This window comes from Macaca thibetana, chromosome 7 (assembly GCF_024542745.1).
Source record: "Macaca thibetana thibetana isolate TM-01 chromosome 7, ASM2454274v1, whole genome shotgun sequence".
NCBI lineage: Eukaryota > Metazoa > Chordata > Mammalia > Primates > Cercopithecidae > Macaca > Macaca thibetana.
In genome coordinates this window covers 161,811,136-161,833,372 of record NC_065584.1, presented here as the reverse complement: position 1 = coordinate 161,833,372, position 22,237 = coordinate 161,811,136, and the positions used below count along the sequence as shown (strand labels likewise).

Sequence of the window (22,237 nt, the reverse complement as noted above, 5' to 3'; positions counted from 1 at the left end):
TTGCAAAGGAATGATATTCTGGAACAGGAAAAACTGTACAGACAGACCATTAGGGAAATGCAAATCAAAGCCACAATAAGATACCACGTCTCACCCATCAGGATGGCTACTATTAAAAAAACAAAACAAAAACAGAAAATAACAAGCGTTGATAGGGATGTAACGATACTGGAACTCTTGTGCACTATTGGTGGAAATGTAAAATGACACAGCTGCTATGGGAAACACCATGGCAGTTCCTCAAAATATTAAAAATAGAATTACTAGCCAGGCACGGTGGCTCATGCCTGTAATCCCAGCATTTTGGGAGGATGAGGTGGGTAGATCATGAGGTCAGGAGATCGAGACCACAGTGAAACCCGTCTCTACTACAAATACAAAAAATTAGTTGGGCGCGGTGGCGGGCGCCTGTAGTCTCAGCTACTCAGGAGGCTGAGGCAGGAGAATGGCATGAACCTGGGAGACGGTGCGTGCAGTGAGCTGAGATCGCGCCACTGCACTCCAGCCTGGGTGACAAAGTGAGACTCCATCTCAAAAAAAAAAAAAAAATATATATATATATATACACACACACACACACACACATATAAAATATAGAATAATTATGTGATTCAGCAATCTCACTTCTATGTATAATATATATCCAAAAGAACTGAAAGCAGGGTCTCAAAGAAATATTTGTACACCCATATTCATGGCAGCATTATTCACAATAAAAAGTGGAAGCAACCTGTGTCCATCAAAAGGTGAATAGATAAGCAAAATGTGGTATATACAATAAAGTAGTATTCAGCCTGAAAAAGAAAATTCTGGTAACAATATGGGTGAACTTTGGGGACATTATGCAAAAAGACAAACACTATATGAGTCTATTTTAATAAAGACAAAAACTAGAATGGGGACAGGCACAGTGGCTCATGCCTGTAATCTCAGCACTTTGGGAGGCCGAGGTGGGTGGATCACCTGAGGTCAGGAATTCAAGACCAGCCTTGCCAACGTGGCGAAACCCTGTCTCTACTAAAAGTACAAAAATTAGCCGGGCATGGTGGCAGGCACCTATAATCCCAGCTACTTGGGAGGCTGAGGCAGGAGAATCGCTTGAACCTGGGAGGTGGAGGTTGCAGCGAGCCGAGATTGAGCCACTGCACTCCAGCCTGGATGACAAGAGAGAGACTCCGTCTCAAAAAAGAAAGAAAGAAAAAAACTAGAATGGGAGGCTAGACATGGTGGCTCATGCCTGTAATTCCAGCACTTTGGGAGGCTGAGGCAGGTGGATCACCTGAGGTCAGGCGTTAGAGAGCAGCTTCACCAATATAGTGAAACCCCATCTCTACTAAATATAAAAAATTAGCTGGGCATGGTGGTGCACGCCTGTAATCCCTGCTAGTCGGGAGGCTGAGGCAGGAGAATCACTTGAACCCATGAGACAGAGGTTGCAGTGAGCCAAGATCACGCCATTGCACGCCAGCCTGGGCAACAAGAGCAAGACTCCATCTCAAACAAACAAACTAGAATGGTGTTTGCCAGGTGCTGAAGGGAAGAGGAAAGGGGGTGTTATTGTTTAATGGATATAAATTGCGGTTTTACAAATGAAGTTCATGGAGATGGAAGGTGGTAACAATTTCACAACATTTTGAGTGTATTTAATACCATTCCACCGAACTGTACAATTAAAAATGGTTAAGATGAATTTTGTTATGTATATTTTACAATTTAAAAAATTATGAACAGTAAAAAGATCAGTGTTGCTAGGGGTTACAGGGAAGGGAGGGATGAACAGGTGGAGCAGAGAAGACCTTAGGGCAGTGGAAATACTCTATGACACTACAATGGTGGGAATATGTAATTATACGTTTGTCCAAACCCAGAGCATGTGTAGCACCAAGAGTGAACCCTAATGCAACCTATGCACTTTGGGTGATAATGATGATATGTTAATATAGTTTCATTGATTTTAACAAATGTACCACTCTGGTGTGGGATGTAGGATAGTGGGGGAGGCTGTGCATATGTAGGGCAGGGGACACACTGAAACTCTGTAGTACTTTTTGCTGTGAACATAAAATTTTGCTGTGAACATAAAACTGCACTAAAAAAATAAAGCCTATTTTTAAAACTGCAAAGGAAAGAACTAAGTAAGGCAAACATGATATGCTGGCTTTTCCTCTAAATGTCCTGGCTTCCTTTAAATTTATATCATAATCTAGACAGTCATTTTCTGTCCTGCAAATTGGCCCAATCAGAACTACGGATGAGCCAACATGTGCACATCCCATCAACTTTTCCCCTCTGAAGTTGTACCTGAAGTCAAATAATGGAAGTGATTAAGTCCTTCAGGCAGAATCAGCCAATGATTCAGAAAGTCTCAAACTATTTTTACTCTCATGCTCAAGGATAAATTCAAATTATCCTAATTATATTAAAACCAAAATAAAAGTTTTATTTTAAAAGAGTCTTATTTAAAATTCAAATCCAAAAAAAAAGCCTTAAAAAGAAAGTTTTCTATTTTGACTCAGCAGTAGATATAGCATCTCTGTTCAAGCAGATGATTCTTTTTCTCTGCATGCTTATAAAAAGCCAATTGTTAAATGCGAAATCTTCACTCAGTCACGGCAGGATGGGCTCTGCTGTGGCTAAAAACAAAAAAGCACAACCAAATCTCAGTGGTTTAACATACTAAAAGCTTATTTTTTCATCATACAAAGCCCACTGTGGATCCAGCTGACCTACACAGACTCAAGATCAAAGCCACTTTGATTTTGTGGCTCCACCATTTCAGCTGAGGCCTCCTGCACAGTGCTGTGGCAGAGGAAAGGGGTTTGTCATGAGATAGTGTGATAGTGACACACACTAATTCCACCCATGTTTAGCTGGTCAGAACTAGCCATCGCCTACCTACAAGAGGGCTGGCAAGTGTAGTTTTCTTTATGCTAGGAAGGAAAGTAGTACAGATACTGCATTTCTGCAAAGGATTGAAATAGAATCCATATCTGATGATCTATTCTGGCATAGATTTTGGAGAAGCTAGAGAGAAAAACAAAGAGTTAACACACTAGTCAAACTGGTGATTTCAAATATGCCAGCTTCAGTGAGGCTGACAAATGACAGATGAGTGATAGTGGTAAATCTGTAATTCTTAAACTGCTATAGCCAGACATATATTGTAGGTTAAAATGAAAACCATGTACTACTTTAGATAACTGAGTAAGCAAGCACTCATTAAGGTGTGAAAGCTTACAATTTGCAAGCACACCTCACATCAGCAAAGATGCAGCAGTAGAGAGGTATATAGGTGCAGTCGATTCTATCAAAAAAGTTTCATGTCTTCTCAAAGTCATAGGTACTTGCTGAGCCCCCGGAATGCGAAGTGTGCTGTATATGAGACAACTTTAGCCTGGAAAGTGATTAAGAGAATGCATAGCTGATCTCTTCACCCACAAATAAAAGTGATTTAAAGAATGAAAGAACTAGAGGCCAGGCACGGTGGCTCACACCTGTAATCCCAGCACTTTGGGAGGCCGAGGCGGGCTGATCACGAGGTCAGGAGATCGAGACCATCCTGACTAACACAGTGAAAGCCCGTCTCTACTAAAAATTCAAAAAAATTAGCCGGGCATGGTGGCAGGCGCCTGGTAACCCCAGCCTGGGAGACAGAGCGAGACTCCGTCTCAAAACAAAAAAAAAAAGAAAGAAAAAGAAAAACTATCTCTGTACATCAGAACTAGAAGAAAATTAACTCCTCCCTTTACTTTTCCCTATCCCATCTCCACCAAAGGTAAATAAATTGACCTACTGAATTAGGTTAAAATTGATTATCATGCTTATCAAGTATGATTTTAATTTCAGTGAAACTGATATTGAGCTCTACTGTTGGTATGTGACCAGCTATATTTGTAATTCCAACCTGCATTACTCAAGATTATTTCCAGCCCCAAACAGCAAAACCACAATTGCTACAAGACCAATTAAAATGTGTCAGTTGCACATTCAATATTATGATTGCCTTATCAAAAAAAAGAAAATGCAGCAAGAATAATCTGACAGTTTTGGGAACCACCCACATAAAGGAATGGATGAGGCAAGATAATGTACAATACCACAAAACCTGTGCTAAATTCAATATTTATCTGAAAAATTAAAGAAAAGCAAACAAACATATAAAAAGATAGGACATTTCATTTTTAATCACTCAAAAATGAAAAAGATTTGGACAATGTCAAATTCCACTCACCTTAATGCTATAGTTATACATTAAATATAATTACTATCTATACATATGCAAAAATATAAAGTTCTATTTCATACAATAAAACCTTTATAGAAACCATTTTAAAATTAAGCAGACCTTCTCAACATTAATACGTGAGGTCTAAGTCCTTCTAAAGGTTTCTTTAAAGGTTTTTAAACAAAATGCTAAACCTAAAAACACTGTCCTGTCAGTTCCCAAATTAAATCTACTTAGAACAAAAACAAAAATTTATAGCTCAGTCACATACTACTTAAATAATATTGTTCAGGCAACTCTAAAATCCTCCATGTTTTCAAGTATGGAAATAGAACTCAAATATTCCACAATACAGTACTAAACGGATGGAGTATTTAGGAAAGACTTCGTTGTCATATGGCACAATATTAATGTTTTGTTGCTTCAATACGTTTTGAAATAAATTATCAGGTATTTGGGTTTTTTTTTCCTAAAAAACCAAAATTATAATCTACATTAAGATAATTCTGACTGTGGTAAGACTTAAGAGTGTAAAATACAACATCAACATTTTATCACAAAAGTAAAGCTGGTAACAAATTATAAAAGGAGCTAGTACTCTACTGAGACAGGCTCGGAGATTAAAGCTCATCATGATAGAAATAGTCATCATGGAGCTGTCTGCCATAATCTGTGGCTTCACTGGTGAGAAACAAGTCCGGGTTTTCCAGAATCTCTTCTTCAGAGAGCTTTTTGTCACCATTCAAATCCATTTCATCAATTAGATGAAGAGCCTTCAAAACAAAACAAAAAAGTGTCAAGTGTAATAAGTATTTTCAGCAAGATGTTCACAATTTAATGTGATCTGACTTGTCAAAATCATCCAGGTGTACAAGTACTCATTATTGTTTAAGTATCTAAAAATGTTACATGTAACCAGGTCTGTCTACTGCTTTTCCCATTATCTCCTTTCTTCATTTCTACTGGGTTCTGTCTCTCTCTACTCAAATCCAATCCAGGATATATCAAGGCAAGGAAAAATTATTATAACCTACTTTGAGTCCCTGTAAGTAAATACAAACTATTATTCTATTCACTGTACTCTCAAATTAATACATGACACAATCTTAACTTCTCTGTCTCCCTGACAATCTAAAACACTTTGTAAATTCAAAACACAGCAATGCATCAATCCCAAATAACTCCATTACTTTTTTCTTTGGCTTAAGATTTTGAACTTCTTTTCCTATCAAAACCCCAGCACCAAATCTGGAGGAGGGGGTGGAGAGAAACAGTTGTTCTGTAACACTTACCTCCTCTTGTGCAATGCCCTGATTATTAGGTACTACCCAAGGTAACAGCTCTTGGGGATCAAGCCTGCCATCGTTATCTTTGTCATAATCATTCACGAATCTGTCTTTCTCAACAAGTATCCATTCTGGATCTTCATTTGCAGCTTAATATAAAAAAACACAAATATACATACACAAGAATATCACATGTATCCAAAAAAAAGTTTGGTATATCTCTAGAATAAAGGAAGTGAATTTAAAGTTTACTAAAGAAAGCCCAATAAAACAGAACTACTTAACTGAAAAGTCCTGGCATAAGTACAAATATATAGCAATTTTCAAAAGTGACACAAGTCTAAATAACCCAGTTTTAAAATCACTGGATGTTAACACAAACTAGTAATTTTGTTAACTGCTCTTTGTTCTGATATCTAGTTTTCCCAAATGTGAGGTTGGGTAATGTTTTACTGTATATCATGTTTCTATACAAAGTTTCTTACATATTTTCACAAAGTAATGCCATGTGTAATTTTAAAGTGACTATCAGAATAAGTAAAACTGGTGACCAATTTAAAAATGGCATTGTTTGGTGTCTTTAAGCAACAGTCTGAAAAAACAGCTGCTTATATAAAAGCGAACTCTTAACTTCAAACACTTATTCACCTTCTACTAAGCTTCTGATACTGTGTTTACATCAGTATTTGTAGTATTTTATGTTTCTACCTCTTTTAAGATCCACCTGCAACAGCACAGGATTTTGTTTAAAAATATCTACCTTCGGCCGGGCGCGGTGGCTCAAGCCTGTAATCCCAGCACTTTGGGAGGCCGAGACGGGTGGATCACGAGGTCAGGAGATCGAGACCATCCTGGCTAACACGGTGAAACCCCGTCTCTACTAAAAAATACAAAAAACTAGCCGGGCGAGGTAGCAGATGCCTGTAGTCCCAGCTACTCGGGAGGCTGGGGCAGGAGAATGGCGTGAACCTGGGAGGCGGAGCTTGCAGTGAGCTGAGATCCGGCCACTGTACTCCAGCCTGGGAGACAGAGCAAGACTCCGTCTCAAAAAAAAAAAATCTACCTTCCTTCCTTCCCCATTTAAACTGATAATAAAATTAGATTTGTTCGAAAAGGAAGAAAAATGTTTGACTCTAGACATGGAAGTAAAAGTAAGCAAGACAGTGTTCTCAGATAAGCTATAAATCCATTTGTTGAACTTGCATTACAGTTAATGAAACAAGCAGGATCAGGCACAGATCCTCATTACATTTCCTGTCGAAGAGAGCTTTCAATGAGCAAGGCTGTCTCTTTCTTCAATTCCTTTTCACCTTTCACATTCTCCCAGGTGACTTACTTGGATCCCACCTGTAATCACCAAGAAATTCTTCCAAACTAACAAATCCATCACCATTTTTGTCATGTTCTTCTAAAGCTTCTTGAATGACAAATTCCTATTCCACATTCATTAGAAAAGAAAAAAAAAAGGTACAAAATGTTCAGTCTCACCGCCATCTGATTCAATCGTACTACAGAACTTTTAGAAATAAATGATAATTATTGGAGTTCTAGTGGTGCAATCAGCTAGTAAGGTACTTATACAGGAAAAATCATTTTGGTTGTCCATGTCTTCAAGACAATCCTTCTAAACACTGGAATTTAGAAGCAAGAATAAAACCTAGAGTACTATGTAGCTTTAAATTCAACATCCTTAAGCTTCTGATATTGTGAAGAACTCCACTTTCACTCTCATAAACAACCTCAGCTTTACACTCAGGCTATTTTCTACACATCTCTCCCTCTCAAGAAAGACATCTTGTACTACCCTTGTCTCTAACTCCATTTGCCCTCTAATCCATAGACAACTCTAAAAGAGCCCTTACCTTAGAACTGCTGTTCTGCCTCCAGATCTAAAATGTGCCAGCCTGCCATTATACCTCAACCTCCTTGCTTCCCCTTCAGCAAACCTCGCCCTATCCATCCCAAACTGCCCCCAAACCTGTTCCTCCCTCTTATCAAAGCTTCTTATCAAACAACCGCTTGTTCAATGGCCAGCTGTTTCAGTACTTTCCTCAATATCTTCCTATCTCTTTTTTTCAGATGGGGTCTCGTTCTGTAGCCCAGGCTGGAGTGCAATGGTGTGATCTCAGCTTACTGCAACCTCTGCCTCCTGGGTTCAAGCAATTCTCCTGTCTCAGCCTCCCAAGCAGCTGGGACCACAGACGTATGCCACTATACCCAGCTAATTTTTATATTTTTAGTAGAGACAGGGTTTCGCCATGTTGGCTGGGCTGATCTCGAACTCCTAATCTCAGATGATCTGCCAGCCTCGGCCTCCCAAAGTGCTGGGATTACAGGCTTGAGCCACCCTGCCTAGCACCCCCAACCTTTTTTTTTTTTTTTTAAGATAGGATCTCATTCTGTCACCCAGGCTAGAGAGCAGCGGCACAATAATAGTGGCTCTGTAGGCTCAAACTATCGGACTCAAGTGATCCTCTCACCTCAGTCTCCCAAGTAGCTAGGACCACAGGTGCATGCCACCAAACCTGGCTAACTTTTTTGTAGAGACAAGGTCTGCTATGTTGTCCAGGCTGGTCTTGAACTCCTAGCCTAAAGAGGTCCTCCTGCCTTGGCCTCCCAAAGTGCTGGGATTACAGGTGTGAGCCACCATGCCTGGCCCATCTCTGACTCTTACCTTCCCTTAACACTTATTTAGTAAGTCAACATTCCTACATATGCTTTCTTCAAAATGTTGCCCAAATCTATTTCATTCCATTGCCAGATAGAACTCTGGGCCATATTACATAATGCCTAAATTATTTCATTGCTTTTACTGGTAATTCCCCTCTTTAGTCTTCAATTGTTCCTTATTCTCCAGAGAATCAAGATCTACCATCCTTTGCCTGTCACTCTTTGGGCTCAATTAGCTTGTCCCAACTTAATTTTGGCACTTAAATTACACCCAGCATTGTTCTTAAACTGGGTCATGTATTCTGTGCCAATGAGAAATTAGAAGCTTCACAATGGCAAGAGAAGTAGTATTAATAACAGTGTCTTACCACTGAGCTATGGAGAAAAATGTATCTGTAGCCTTGTTATGCAAGGCAGCAGGGTCTACCATGACACATTAAACAAAAAGCTGTATCTCCCCTCCTTGAAATATCCAGGGAACCACGCCACGTAGCTGGAGGCTGATGTCATGCAACAGACTTCAATATAAATGTTTAGTCTCTTTTTTAAAAAGCTATTTGTTACATTAGTCTTTATTTTCCAACGTGATGGTTTATGCTTTCAAGCCTGGCCAAGTCACAATCAGGACTCAGTTAATATTTGTTGAGTTAAACTTACAATTCAACAAAAGTTTTGAAAAACTGGTACTTCTTTTAAATACTAAAGGGACAAGAGGACTCATTATGCTTAAAATTGCAAAAACATTACTAGTTATAAGCAGCTGCACCCCTACCAACCCTATGAAGAAGAATCCAAACATGACGTTTTTCCAGACCAAAAGCTTTCATAAGTAATGCTGTAAATTAAACAGAAATCCTAGTATTACTAACATTGAAAAACCAAAAAAAAGTCTGAAAGCTACAAAAGGATAAGGAAGGCACTGAAGGTAACATAGTTATGAGAGAGAAAATAGCCTGAGGAAGCCTGCTGCTCACACATAGTACAAAGATTTTAAAATTCAGTCCTTCACCTTCTCCCTCCCAATAAGCAACTTCGCCACCACCAGAAAGCCTCCTTACCACTCCTAATTTTAAGTGCGGAGAATTAGGATCATTTTAAATCTGTGTATCTCTTAAAATTCTGATTATACGATTTATTTTAACAACTTAATGAACAAGTTTTAAAGTTTTGGTCACTTGGGAGCATAAATTCATACAACCACTATGGAGAACAGTTTGGAGGTTCCTCAAAAAACTAAAAATAGAGCTACCGTATGATCCAGCAATCCCACTGCTGGGTATATACCCAAAAGAAAGGAAACCACTATGTCGAAGAGGTATCTGCACTTCGATGTTTGTTGTAGCACTGTTCACAAAAGCCAAGATTTGGAAGCAACCCAAGTGTCCATCAACAGATGAATGGATAAAGAAAATGTACATATACACAATGGAGAACTGTTCAGTCATAAAAAAGAAAGATCCTGCAACAACATGGATGGAACTGGAGATCATGTTAAGTGAAATAGGCCAGGCACAGAAAGACAAACATCGCATGTTCTCACTCATTTGTGGGATCTAAAAATCAAAACAATTGAACTCATGGACATAGAGGGTAGAAGGATGGTTACCAGAGACTGGGAAGTGTTGGGGGAGGGGGCGCTAAGAACAGTTAATGAGTACAAAAAAAATAGTAAGAATAAATAAGATCTACTAGTTGACAGCATAACAGGGTGACTACAGTCAGTAATAACTAATTATACATTTAAAAATAACTAAGTGTTCACTGGATTGTTAGTAACACAAAAGATAAAAGTTTGAGGGGATGCATACCTCATTGTCTACGATTTGATTAGTTCACATTGCATGCCTGTATCAAAACATCTCACGTATCCCATAAACATACACACCTACTATGTACCCACAAATATTTAAAATATATTTTTTTAAAGTTTTGGTCACTCAGTAATTCTCTTAAAAATGTTTCTTTCTTTCTTACCGTCATATAATCAACTTCTTCAGGATGCTCAAAAGCAATAAATTCTTCAAGACTCAAACCGGGACCTGAATCCTGGTTAGCTTTTTCAAATCGCTTCTTGTCCTTTAAGTGAAGCTTTGAAAATTAAAATTTCTCATTAGTATACCACATCATTTTAAATACTTTGAAAAATACAAACTTTGTGAAATTTAAAGTACATTCCAATCCATTATCTCATTTATCTTCACATCATCCCTTTGAAGGTAAGCTACACAAATACATGTATTAAAGGCAGGATAGACTCACAAGCTCTAGAGTCATATAGACCCAGACCTGAATTCCAGCAATGCCACTTACTAGCTGTGGTGTCAGCGCAAACTGCTTAACCTCTCTGGTTTCCCATCTATCAAACTGGGGTAAAAATCTCTAATAAGCAATTGGGATGAGAATCCTTACCACACAATTAATAAACCTTAAGTATTAAGTATTTAGTGATCACTGATAGAAAAGCAGATTAAATGATTTGATAAGTCAGAAATACAGCTAAAAATACTGAGCATGGCATAGTGGCACACGCCTATAGTTCCAGCCGCTTTGGAAGACTGCATGAGCCCAGAAGTTCAAGGCCAGCCTTCACACCACAGCAAGACCCTGACTCAAAAAACAAACAAAACTACTGAACTTGGATCCTCCCTATTCTTTCTACAGTACTATACAGTCTACTTTAACAATTAATCTCAATACTTTTTTGAATGCCCAAAAGTCAATAAATTTATACCACATATTAAATCTTGGTAGGGCTTTTAAAAATTGTTTCTGGTCCTCTAAGTGACTTTTCAAAAATACATTATTGTTTCAGAAAAACAGTCTTGTTATGTTGAGAATCTCATAATATTAGCATATGTACCTAATATTTGGAAATCTTTTCCTTTTTTTTTGGGTGGGGAGATGAGGTCTCACTGCGTCATCCAGGTTGGAGTAGTGGTGCAATCTCAGCTCACTGAAACCTCCACCTCCCAGGTTCAAGTGATCCTCCCACTCCAGCCTCCCAAGTAGTGGGGGCCGCAGGCGTGTGCCACCACACCCAGCTAATTTTTTGTATTTTTGATAGAGATGGGGTTTCACTACGTTGCCCAGGTTGGTCTCAAACTCCTGAGTTCAGGCTCTCCACCTGCCTCAGTCTCCCAAAATGCTGGGACTACAGGCATGAGTCACCATGCTCAGCCTGGAAGTCTAGTCTTAGTAGGCTCTTTATAGTGTTAATTCTATATATTCAGATATAAATACATCAAAAGTTTAAATGGATCCCATGTAGAAGTTTAATAAACACACATCCTTTTCTACTTTCTCTCCCATCTTCCCCTCCGCCCCCCTTTTTCTAAATAATTCGGCAGCTATCAGGGACAAGGCTGCTTTTGATAAAATTTTCAATGGTAATTCTGTAACCAAGAGCCTTGGGAGCCAATAATGCTACATTGCTAATCCTGTGTAATTTCTGTTTTAAGAATTTCTGGGAATACCTTTCCTTCCTATAAACTGATATGTATTAAACTGTGCATTTCTTTAAAGCACAATTTCAAATATTTTAGAAGCTTTTAAGTGTTTCACTACTGAATAAAAATGCCCTTTCCAGTTTTCTAGAATAATAAAGGTCAGGTAGCAGTCATTTACCTAAACACTAGTTCTTTTACAATTACTGATTTACAGCGGAGAGGCTCACCTCTTTCCCTAAAGAATTTGTTTTATTAACATCTAGACTCTACAAGCCAGTTATATTCACCCAATCATGACAGAAAAAAAATAATAACTTGTTTCCAAATAGCTCCTTTTAACTTAATGTTTCATAATTTTAAATAACTAGACCAAATAATTTGTATTTTATGTTCAGGTTTAACATGGAAAAAGCAGACAAACAAGAATTTGAGGTATTCTGCTGAGTCAATCAAATTCTTTTGGAATAAACCATTATTCAAAATACCAAGTACTTAGATTTCCTTATGAAAGAACCCTTCACTTTGGAGCAAAAAGGTCCATGTTCCAGGAGAAGAGCTAAATTTGGCCAAATTTGCCTATGGAAAGAAAGGATCTCTTTCAACGAGCTGAGATTTCTTTTAAAAAAAAAAAAAAAAGTGAAAGGAGTAGCTTTCTCTGGTTCACATTTCATGGCCATTTGAAGAACACGAAATAAGAATAGCTCACATTAAATCGAAGAAGCCAAAAACAGAGACTGTTTTATACAAAGTGGCAAATTCCTAAAAAAATAACAAAAAAGATGGTCAGTTTCATAAAACTTCCACACTCTTTTTCTTCTATATAAAAACCTTGTATTCTAGTAGAGGGTAAGTGTTATGTATAGTAATAAAAAAGCTACCATAATCATTTATTTTTAGATGACAACAGAAACTTATGAGGAACAAAACTGCCATCTTTTGGTAGACTAATGATTCTACATGAGGAAATATATAATGTGCGATACTAGAACAAACGACTAGGTCTTAAAAATTCTGATTAGCCATATGCAAGGTTATATCGTACATAAATAAATACTGCTTATACTTGCACATTCAGCAGTCATGCCTGTAATCCTAGCACTTTGAGAGGCCGAGGGCAGATAACCTGAGGTCAAGAGTTCAAGACCAGTCTGGCCAATGTGGTGAAACCCCATCTCTACTAAAAACTTAGCTGGGCGTGGTGGCACACGCCTGTAGTCCCAGCTACTTGGGAGGCTGAGGCAGGAGAATTGCTTGAACCTGGGAGGCGGAGGTTGCAGTGAGCCAAGATTGCAGCCTGGGTGACAGAAGCAAGACTCTGTCTCAAAAAACAAAAACAAAAACAAAAACAAAAAACACTTGAACTTTTGCCAGATGGGTCCCCAAACTTTAATTATCCTATGTTGACTATAACTGTTCTTTATATTATAAAGAAATGCTTCTTCAGGCATTTCACAGCCTGAAAGGGTTCTTTATTCTCTATATGAAAACTTACTAAATGTAAGATAAAATTCAGACTGGGCATGGTGGTTCACGCCTGTAATCTCAGCACTTTGGGAGGCCAAGGCAGGCAGATCACTTGAGGTCACGAGTTTGAGACCAGCCTGAACAACGTGGTGAAACTCAGTCTCTACAAAAAAAAATAAAAAAATCAGCCAGGCATGGTGGCATGTGCCTATAGTACCAGCTACTCAGGAGGCTGAGGCAGGAGAATCACTTGAACCTGGGAGGCTAAGACTGTAGTGAGCTGAGATGGTGCCACTGCACTCCAGCCTGGGTGACAGAGAGAGACTCCATCTCAAAAAAAAAAAAAAAAAAAAAAAAAAAAAAGTTGAAGAGTTCAGATATCAAGCTGACTTTTGTTAACAGACTTTCGTATAGAAAACTTTATTTTATTCACATATCCAATTACTTTTTATGATTATTTTATTTAAGGTATAGTGTTTAGTCTATAACTGAGACTGATTGATTCCTCATCCTTTATTTTTTATTTTGAAAAATAATGCACTGGGTTCATCTTTACACTCCACATCAGTTTTTAGGACATTGTTATTTTTTTTTAAAGAGACGAGGTTTCACTATGTTATCCAGACTGGCCTCAAATTCCTGGGCTCAAGCAATTCTCCTACTTCAGCCTCCTGAGCAGCTGGGACTACACATACACACAGGAAGTTACTTATAGCAAATTCTAAAAACATATGATTGGAACTTCATGAAGATACAGACATATTCCTAGGCTGTCAAAACAAAAAATAACCAAAAGGACTCCCATTGAAGTGTTCATTTTAGGGATCGATCAATTCCTTTAGGCTGTTAAGATTCATCTAATTCATCCTTTAAAAGAAGAGTGTTATAATCAACACGTTCTAAGTAGCTGGTAGGGAATGCAGAATTAGAACCAGACACCTTTTAAAAGAACTGTTCATAAACAATTTATGAGTCATGTATCTCTTCAAAGTGAAGATTTTCTTCTCAGCACCATCTATTATATCACCCCCTTCTAAGAATACAGGAACACGCACTTTTTATTTTTTAATGGGAGAGTAATTAAGTCTTTTGAGTAACAAAAAAATAAAAATAGAAAACACAATTAGAATCTAATTCCAGCAAGATTTTAAAATACTGTATTTAACTTCTCTGTTGTTCCTAGGAAGGGAAATCATACCATACCATGCTTTGGTTTTAGATAAGTTGGTTTAAGATAAGTTAATTCCTATAGTAAATGAGGATACTTAATAGACAGATGATCCCAAATCTCATTATCACCACTCGTTTTTCCTTTAGTATTTACAAGTAGAAAAAGAATGAGTTTTACTAACTTTAGTCCACTATAGAATGAAGACCCAAATAAAAACAAAAGATACATTTTCCCCTTAAAAAAGAAAATCCTAACTAATCTAAAGGTGATAGTTAACAAATGCATAAAGTTTTAAAAAGTTGATTAAATATAAATTTATGTGAACTGTAAATGCTTTCTTCAACAATATTCTTTTAAATCAAAACAGAACTGCTTATCCCTCCAACTGCTACCATTTATTACTATTTATCCACACTATTATAATCCTAAATAAAGTAGAAATTTTTATTTATTTTTTAGAAACGGGGTCTCTCTGTTGCCTAGGCTGCAGTGTAGTGGCATAAATATGGCTCACTGCAGCCTTGACTGCCTGGGCTCAAGCAATCTTCCTGCCTCAGCCTCCCAAATAGCTGGGACCACAGGCATGGACCATCATGCCCATCTAATTTTTAAATTTTGTTTAGGCATTTGCTAACTATACAGCTTTAGATTACTTAGGATTTAATTTTTAAGGAGAAAATGTATCCATAGAGATGGTGTCTTGCCACATTGCCTAGTTGTTCTTGAACTCCTGGGCTCAAGTGATTCTCCCACCTTGGCTTCCCGAAGTGCTGAGATTACAGGTGTGAGCCACCACACCTGGCCTGAATGGGAATTATTATCCTCATTTTTGGAGATGAGGAAACTGAGGCACATGAAAGTTTAATAACTTACCAAAAGTTACACAACTGTGAAGTGCTGGAGCTAAATGTGAAGCTAAGCAGACTGGCTCTGAGGATGGAGCCCCAAACCTCCACATTGATGGTGTAGTTATTAGCAGAGAATTAACCAACTTAGAGTTAGTGGTGGCTTACAGAGTTCAAGTGGCCAATATGATTCTAAATAAATAGCACATTTAGAAAGCATTTACCAAGGAGGGAATGGGGTGTTATTGTTTAACAGGTACAGAGTTTCAGCTTTGCAAGACGAAAAGAGTTCTGGGGATTAGCTGCACAACACTGTGAATGTACTTAGCACTACTGAATGGTACACTTTAAAACAGTTACAATAGTAAATTTGTTATACACTCCTCTCTCCATATTTGTGAGAAATTGGTTCCAGAACCTCCCTCAGATACCAAAACCCAAGGATGCTCAATTCCCTGATATGAAGTGGCATAGTATTTGCATATAACCTACACATATCTTCCCAAATATTTTAAATCATCTCTAGATTACTTATAATACAAATTACAATTTAAATGAGGAGTAAATCATTGTTACACAATATTGTTTAATACGATAAATTATGGCCACAATAAAAATTAAAAGATATATACCATAACAGGATAAGTTAAGAAACAGAAGAGCCTTGACTATTTTCCAAGCACCCTTGACTAATGTTTTGGGACAGTTTGCAACAGCATGTTTGATTTTATTTTTACTTTTTTCTACACATTAAAAGCTATCTTTAAAAAATTCTTGGTGATACTCTAATTACCCTGATTTGATCATTATATGTTTGTGTGATATCAAAATACTACATGTACCCTGTATGTAAATACAACTATCATGTACCTATAAAAAATATTTTAATTCTTTAAAATTAGTTTTCAAAAAAAAAGTATTTGATACAGCAATTCCTTAAGCTCACAGTCATTTCTGTTGATATACTTTTAGTTTAATAGACTTCCTAAAAGTCTTGAAAAAATTTTCTACTAATTCCCCAATAAAATTAGTCTTCCTCAGTTCTGCTTAATTAAGAAGCATATATTTCAACAAATTAAACCATGAGACACATTAGAACTCATAGTGATAATAAATTTTCAAAAAATGAGTAATTTGGGGCTAGGTGCAGTGGCTCACACCTGTAATCCTAGCACTTTGGGAGGCTGAGGTGGGTAGATCGCTTGACCTCAGGAGTTTGAGACTAGCCTGGGCAAGATGGTAAAACCCCATCTCTACAAAAAAAATACAAAAATTAGATGGGCGTGGTGGCTCCAGTGTGAAATCCCAGCTACTTGAGGGGCTATGTTGGGAGGATCGCTTGAGCCCAGGAGGCAGTGAGCCAAGATTACACCACCGCACTTTAGCCTGGGCAACAGAGTGATACACTGTCTCAAAAAAAAAAAAAAAAAGGAGTAATTTTAAAGAGTGTACTCACTATGAAAAGTGGTACTGTGGTTTCTCAAAAAATTAAAAATAGAATTACCATATGATCCAGCAGTATCACTTCCGGGTATGTACCCAAAACAATGGAAAGCAGGATCCCATAGAGATCTGCAAATCCCAAATCCAAGATGCTTCAATGAGCATTTCTTTTGAGTGTCGTGTCAGTGCTCCAAAAGTTTCATATTTTGGAGCATTCTGATTTTGGAATTAGGGATATTCAACCTGTACATACAACAGAACATTACTTTGCCTTAAAAAGGAAGGAAATTCTGATGCATGCTACAAAATGGAAACTTGAGGACACTATGTTAAGTAAAAATAAGGCAGTTACAAAGAGACAAATACAGTGTATGAGTCTACTTAGATGAGGTACCTAGAGTAGACAAATTCAGAGACAGAAAGTAGAATAGTGGCTGCCAGGAGCTAGTGGGAGGAGGGAATGGGGAGTTATTGTTTAATGGGTAGAGAGTTTTCGCTCTGTAAGATGAAAAGAGTTGGGGAGATTGGTTGCACAACACCATCAATGTACTTAACACTGCTGCACTGTACACTTTAAAATGGTTACAATGGTCAATTTGTTACACAGTCCTCCCTCACACATTCCTGGGAAATTGGTTCCAAGACCTCCCTATCAAAATCTGAGAATGCTTAAGTCCCTGATATAAAATGGTGCAGTATTTGCATATAGCCTACACACATCTTCCTGAATACTTTAAATCAGGGACCCTCAATCCCTGGGTCGCGGACAGGTACTGGTCCGTGGCCTTTTAGGAACTGGCCCACACAGTCAGCGGTGAGTGGTAGGCATTACCGTCTGAGCTCTACTCTGCCTCCTGTCAGATCAGGGGTGGCATTAGATTTTCATAGGAGTGCAAACCCTATTGTGAACTGTACATGTGAGGGATCTTGGTTGTGCATTCCTTATGAGAACCTAATGCCTGATGATCTGAGGTGGAACGATTTCATCCTAAAACCATTCCTGCCCCCTCTGCCACACACTGTCCTATGGAAAAATTGTCTTCCATGAAACTGGTCCCTGGTGCCAAAAAGATTGGGGACCTCTCCTTTAAATCATCTCTAGATTACTTATAATACAAATTACAACTTAAATGAGAAATAAATCATTGTTATACTATATTATTTAAGGATAATCAAGAGAAAAAAGTCTGTACATGTTGAGTAGAGACACAGTGTTTTTTTTTTTTTTTTTTTTTTTTTTTTGAGACGGAGTCTTGCTCTGTAGCCCGGGCTGGAGTGCAGTGGCCGGATCTCAGCTCACTGCAAGCTCCGCCTCCCGGGTTTACGCCATTCTCCTGCCTCAGCCTCCGGAGTAGCTGGGACTACAGGCGCTCGCCACCTCGCCCGGCTAGTTTTTTGTATTTTTAGTAGAGACGGGGTTTCACTGTTAGCCAGGATGGTCTCGATCTCCTGACCTCGTGATCCGCCCGTCTCGGCCTCCCAAAGTGCTGGGATTACAGGCTTGAGCCACCGCGCCCGGCCTGTTTTTTTTTTTTTAATACTTACTTTTTTAGATACTTACGATCCTCAGTTGCTTGAATCCACAGAGGTAGAACCTATAGATTTTTTTAAGTGAGTATATAAAACTACATGTTTAAAAATGGGAATGGGCCATAATGGTCTTCTTAATAAAGATAAAACTGATTGTTCAATGATATTAAAATATTGAGATACACATTCAAAACACATTTAAAAAGCAACTCTGGAAATGAGGACAATTAAATGATGCAGCTAAGAAAAAAAGATACAAGGATCATGTAGGTAATCTAGAACAAGAGTCCTAAATCTGGCCAGAAAGGAAGTCATCAAAATGACTGCTGAAGTGGAACAGGTGATTTCCTAGAGAACAAGACAATCCAGCCTACGACCTCAGGCCCTCTTGTGCTCATTCATGCAGGAAGGTAAAGTGAACTGACATGATCAAAAGGAACAGCTTGTGCACACGAACTCACCTTCCTAAAGGATTCCTCTTCTGCATCATCCAGAGCAGTGTTCTCATCAAAGTCAATTACACGATCATACATCTGAATGTTATATTCATCCCATGTCACAGTATCATCACCGTTTTTATCATATTCAACAAACTGTTGTTTTGCTTCTTGCATAGCATAATGCTTAAAAGACATCTGAATCCAGGAACTGAGTTCACCTATAAGAATTTCCCAGAACACAACGTATGTGACGTTAATTCTGATACTTAAGAGTAAGGATTTCCAAACCTCTGAAAAGGCAAAATCTTTGATGTTTGCAAATACTGAGAATTGGCCTAGTTGTATTAATAGAAATGGGGTAGGAAAGAAAAGGTTGTTTAGAAGAGCTCATGGAGCTTTTTTTTTTTTTTTTTTGAGACAGAGTCTCGCTCTTTCACCCAGGCTGGAATGCAGTGGCGCGATCTCGGCTCACTGCAGCCTCTGCCTCCCGGTTCAAGCGATTCTCCTGCCTCAGCCTCCTGAGTAGCTGGGACTACAGGTGCACACCATCACGCCCAGCTAACTTTTTATATTTTTAGCAGAGACGGGGTTTCACCATATTGGCCAGGCTGGTCTCAAACTCCTGACCTCGTGATCCACCTGCCTCAGCCTCCCAAAGTGCTGGGATTACAGGCATGAGCCACTGTGCCCAGCTGGAGCTTCTATACTATAACATATGATCTAAATAATGTAAGCTCCATAAAAGTTTGGGTATGTTCTGTTCACTGATGTACATCAACTGCCTAGAAAGTTCCTGGCTCTGTAAGTATTTGTTGAATGAATTACCAACTGGCCAAAATAGCACTTTACTTTAAAAAAATCTTGCAGAAAACCTATCCAAAATCTTGCAGAAAACCTTTGCTAACTACCACAGATCTCTCAGGAAGCATAAATATTTTGATAGCTATTTATTTTAATATGTATTATAAAAAATAGTGTTTTATATTTATGAAGGCGATACAAAGTCTTCCTTTAAAATAAATTTTATGTGAGTTGAATTAAAACTATATTAAGAAAATAATACATGGTTAAGTAGATACGGCCTAAATTGTGAAAAGGTATTCAAGTGACTAAGAACACTGCTTCAGTATATTACCTTTATATATGTCGTAAAACATCTGGAGGAAATTTTAACAAAGTTATGGGTAGTGATTTATGCCATTCCTGCAACAGCTATCTGTCTTAACTTGGTACCTGAAGGCATGGGAAAAAAGTTTCTAAAACTCAAATGTCCACTTCTGAATCAACTTAAAAAAAAAATCTATTCAGCTGGGCTCAGTGGCTCACACCTGTAATCCCAGCACTTTGGGAGGCTGAGGCAGGCGGATCACCTGATGTCAGGAGTTCAAGACCAGCCTGATCTCGGGTAAAACCCCGTCTCTACTAAAAATACAAAAATCAGCTGGGCATGGTGGCCAGCGCCTGTAATCCCAGCTACTTGGGAGGCTGAGACATGAGAATCACTTGAACCCGAGTGGCAGAGGTTGTAGTGAGCCAAGATCACACCACTGCACACCAACATGGGTGACAAGACCAAGACTCTGCCTCAAAAAAAAAAAAAATCTATTCATAGAAATATTTACTAAACTACATTAAAGGAAACAGGGAGGGAAGAACACGTATTTGTTAGGACAGCATGAGTATACCATTTATCAGGTCCCTCTATACTTGTTGCCTCTAATCTTCAAAACAATGCAATTATAATCATCACTATTATACAGGTGAGAAAACTGAGGTTCAGAAAAGTCCAAGCCTTCATAACTAGTAAGTAGCAGAGTCCAGATTCAAACCTGTTTGGCTTCAAAGCCTAAGTTCCTACTGAGTTTTGCTACCTCTTAACATCTGATTCCAGACCTAGCCCTCAAAGAGTAAATTGCCAAAATTATCTTAAGGGTCCTCAAGTAGAATGAAGCCTTTTGTAAGCACCATGAGTCTTTCTTCTAGTTTATTTAAAGAGATCATAATGGCATAGAAGAAAACAGAATGGAACAGGGATCAGAAAGAAATGTGGGTTCACACTTCAGCTTTGCCATTAGGGGGTAGTTTACCATCTCAAACTTTTCTTCTCATCTGTATAATGAATATTTGGACTAAAATTTTTCTAACTTTAAACTTCTTAAAACCTTACTATTAAATATTTGAACATATCTAGGTCTTACCAGACAGGTACCATGCAGTCTTCCAAATCAACGTGTTGTGTTCTTTGATTACTCTAGTATAACCAAAGATTGACTTATTCTTAGATTGGATAATCAGAGTCCAAAGGTTTTGCTATTATTGTCTAATTAAGTGGAACAAAAAAGCCCTTAATCTTCCAGAGGGTTCCAATGTGAATATGTCATTGACAGCACAACTTAAATTTGCCAGTTTTTTTCTCCAGCAACTTCATTCCTTGATGATGAACAGCGTTTAAATTAGAGTTACAGAAAAACAGCTAACTTAAGAGTCACAGTAACAACCTGAATTTTTCTGAGGACCCACTTGGAATGCTGACAGGGTACATCATTTGAATTGAACAATGGGGAGAGACAATTGCACAGCAATTTATTTAGCACATTCTTTTAATAGTCTGCACATTTCATTTCTGACTAGAGAATTTACCTGAGAGCACTCAGATTTTTTTTTAACTGAAGGATATTAAAACCTGAAATAAGAGCAGGACACCTGGATTCTAGTCCTAGCTTTGTCACTTATTTGTAGAAGGCACTTATTCATGTGCTTCATTTCTTCATCTCCACAAAGTGATGTGGACGAGATGATCCTAAGGCCCCTACCAGCTCTAATATTTTGGTATAATGTTGTAATAAACGTAATTCACAGGCAACAGGTCTTTTTCTACTTGCTTACAAAAAGAAGCAAATTCCTAAAATTTAAATGAAGCATATATCAAAAGAGCAAATTATTTACTGCAGTAAAGTTTTGGGGCATATTTCTCTAAAATAAATCATATTGTTGACACTAACAAAAGTCATGTGAGAAAGAGGGTGTCTCAAGGTGTGACCTGCACATAGAGTATAGGGTCCATGATGTTTATATATAACTGGAGAAAGCACCGAGTTTTACTTGGTTCTCAGGGTCTAAAGATTTGCAGGTGTAAAACCTATTCTCCATGTCCTTTTTTTTTTTTTTTTTTTTTTTTTTTTTTTTTGAGACGGGGTCTCGCTCTGTCGCCCAAGCTGGAGTGCAGTGGCCGGATCTCAGCTCACTGCAAGCTCCGCCGCCCGAGTGTACGCCATTCTCCTGCCTCAGCCTCCCGAGTAGCTGGGACTACAGGCGCCCGCCACCTCGCCCGGCTAGTTTTTTGTATTTTTTAGTAGAGACGGGGTTTCACCGTGTTAGCCAGGATGGTCTTGATCTCCTGACCTCGTGATCCGCCCGTCTCGGCCTCCCAAAGTGCTGGGATTACAGGCTTGAGCCACCGCGCCCAGCCCCTTTTTTCCTTCTCACAGGACTTCCAATTTGGGACATTAGCAATCTATACATTCAGCAGACACCCCTGCTTAACATGTTTGTGTTTGTCTCCATTGTTAGTTGTGTAGGGCAGTCCTTACTTTCAGTGAGAAAGCCATCTGAGTCCAAGTCGATTTTCTTTATGATCGCCTGCAGTCTTTTTTGCTGCTCTTCGTGGCCGAGTTTAACATACTCATCCACATCTTCCTTTGGGGGAAAGGACATACA

General features: G+C 38.4%; 1 protein-coding gene across 1 annotated transcript in view; it reads right to left on the bottom strand.

Moving 5' to 3' along the window:
- Positions 1-4,167: 4,167 nt before the first annotated feature.
- Positions 4,168-22,237, bottom strand: part of RCN2 (reticulocalbin 2) — a 466,582-nt gene continuing 448,512 nt past the window's right edge. The window contains exons 3-8 of the mRNA XM_050799899.1: positions 22,111-22,216; positions 18,542-18,738; positions 10,156-10,269; positions 6,848-6,944; positions 5,518-5,660; positions 4,168-4,998 (exon numbers count right to left, since the gene is read on the bottom strand). Of these exons, the coding sequence (XP_050655856.1) occupies positions 4,846-4,998; positions 5,518-5,660; positions 6,848-6,944; positions 10,156-10,269; positions 18,542-18,738; positions 22,111-22,216 (810 nt within the window). The 3' untranslated portion in view covers positions 4,168-4,845. The remainder of the gene's footprint in view (positions 4,999-5,517; positions 5,661-6,847; positions 6,945-10,155; positions 10,270-18,541; positions 18,739-22,110; positions 22,217-22,237) is intronic.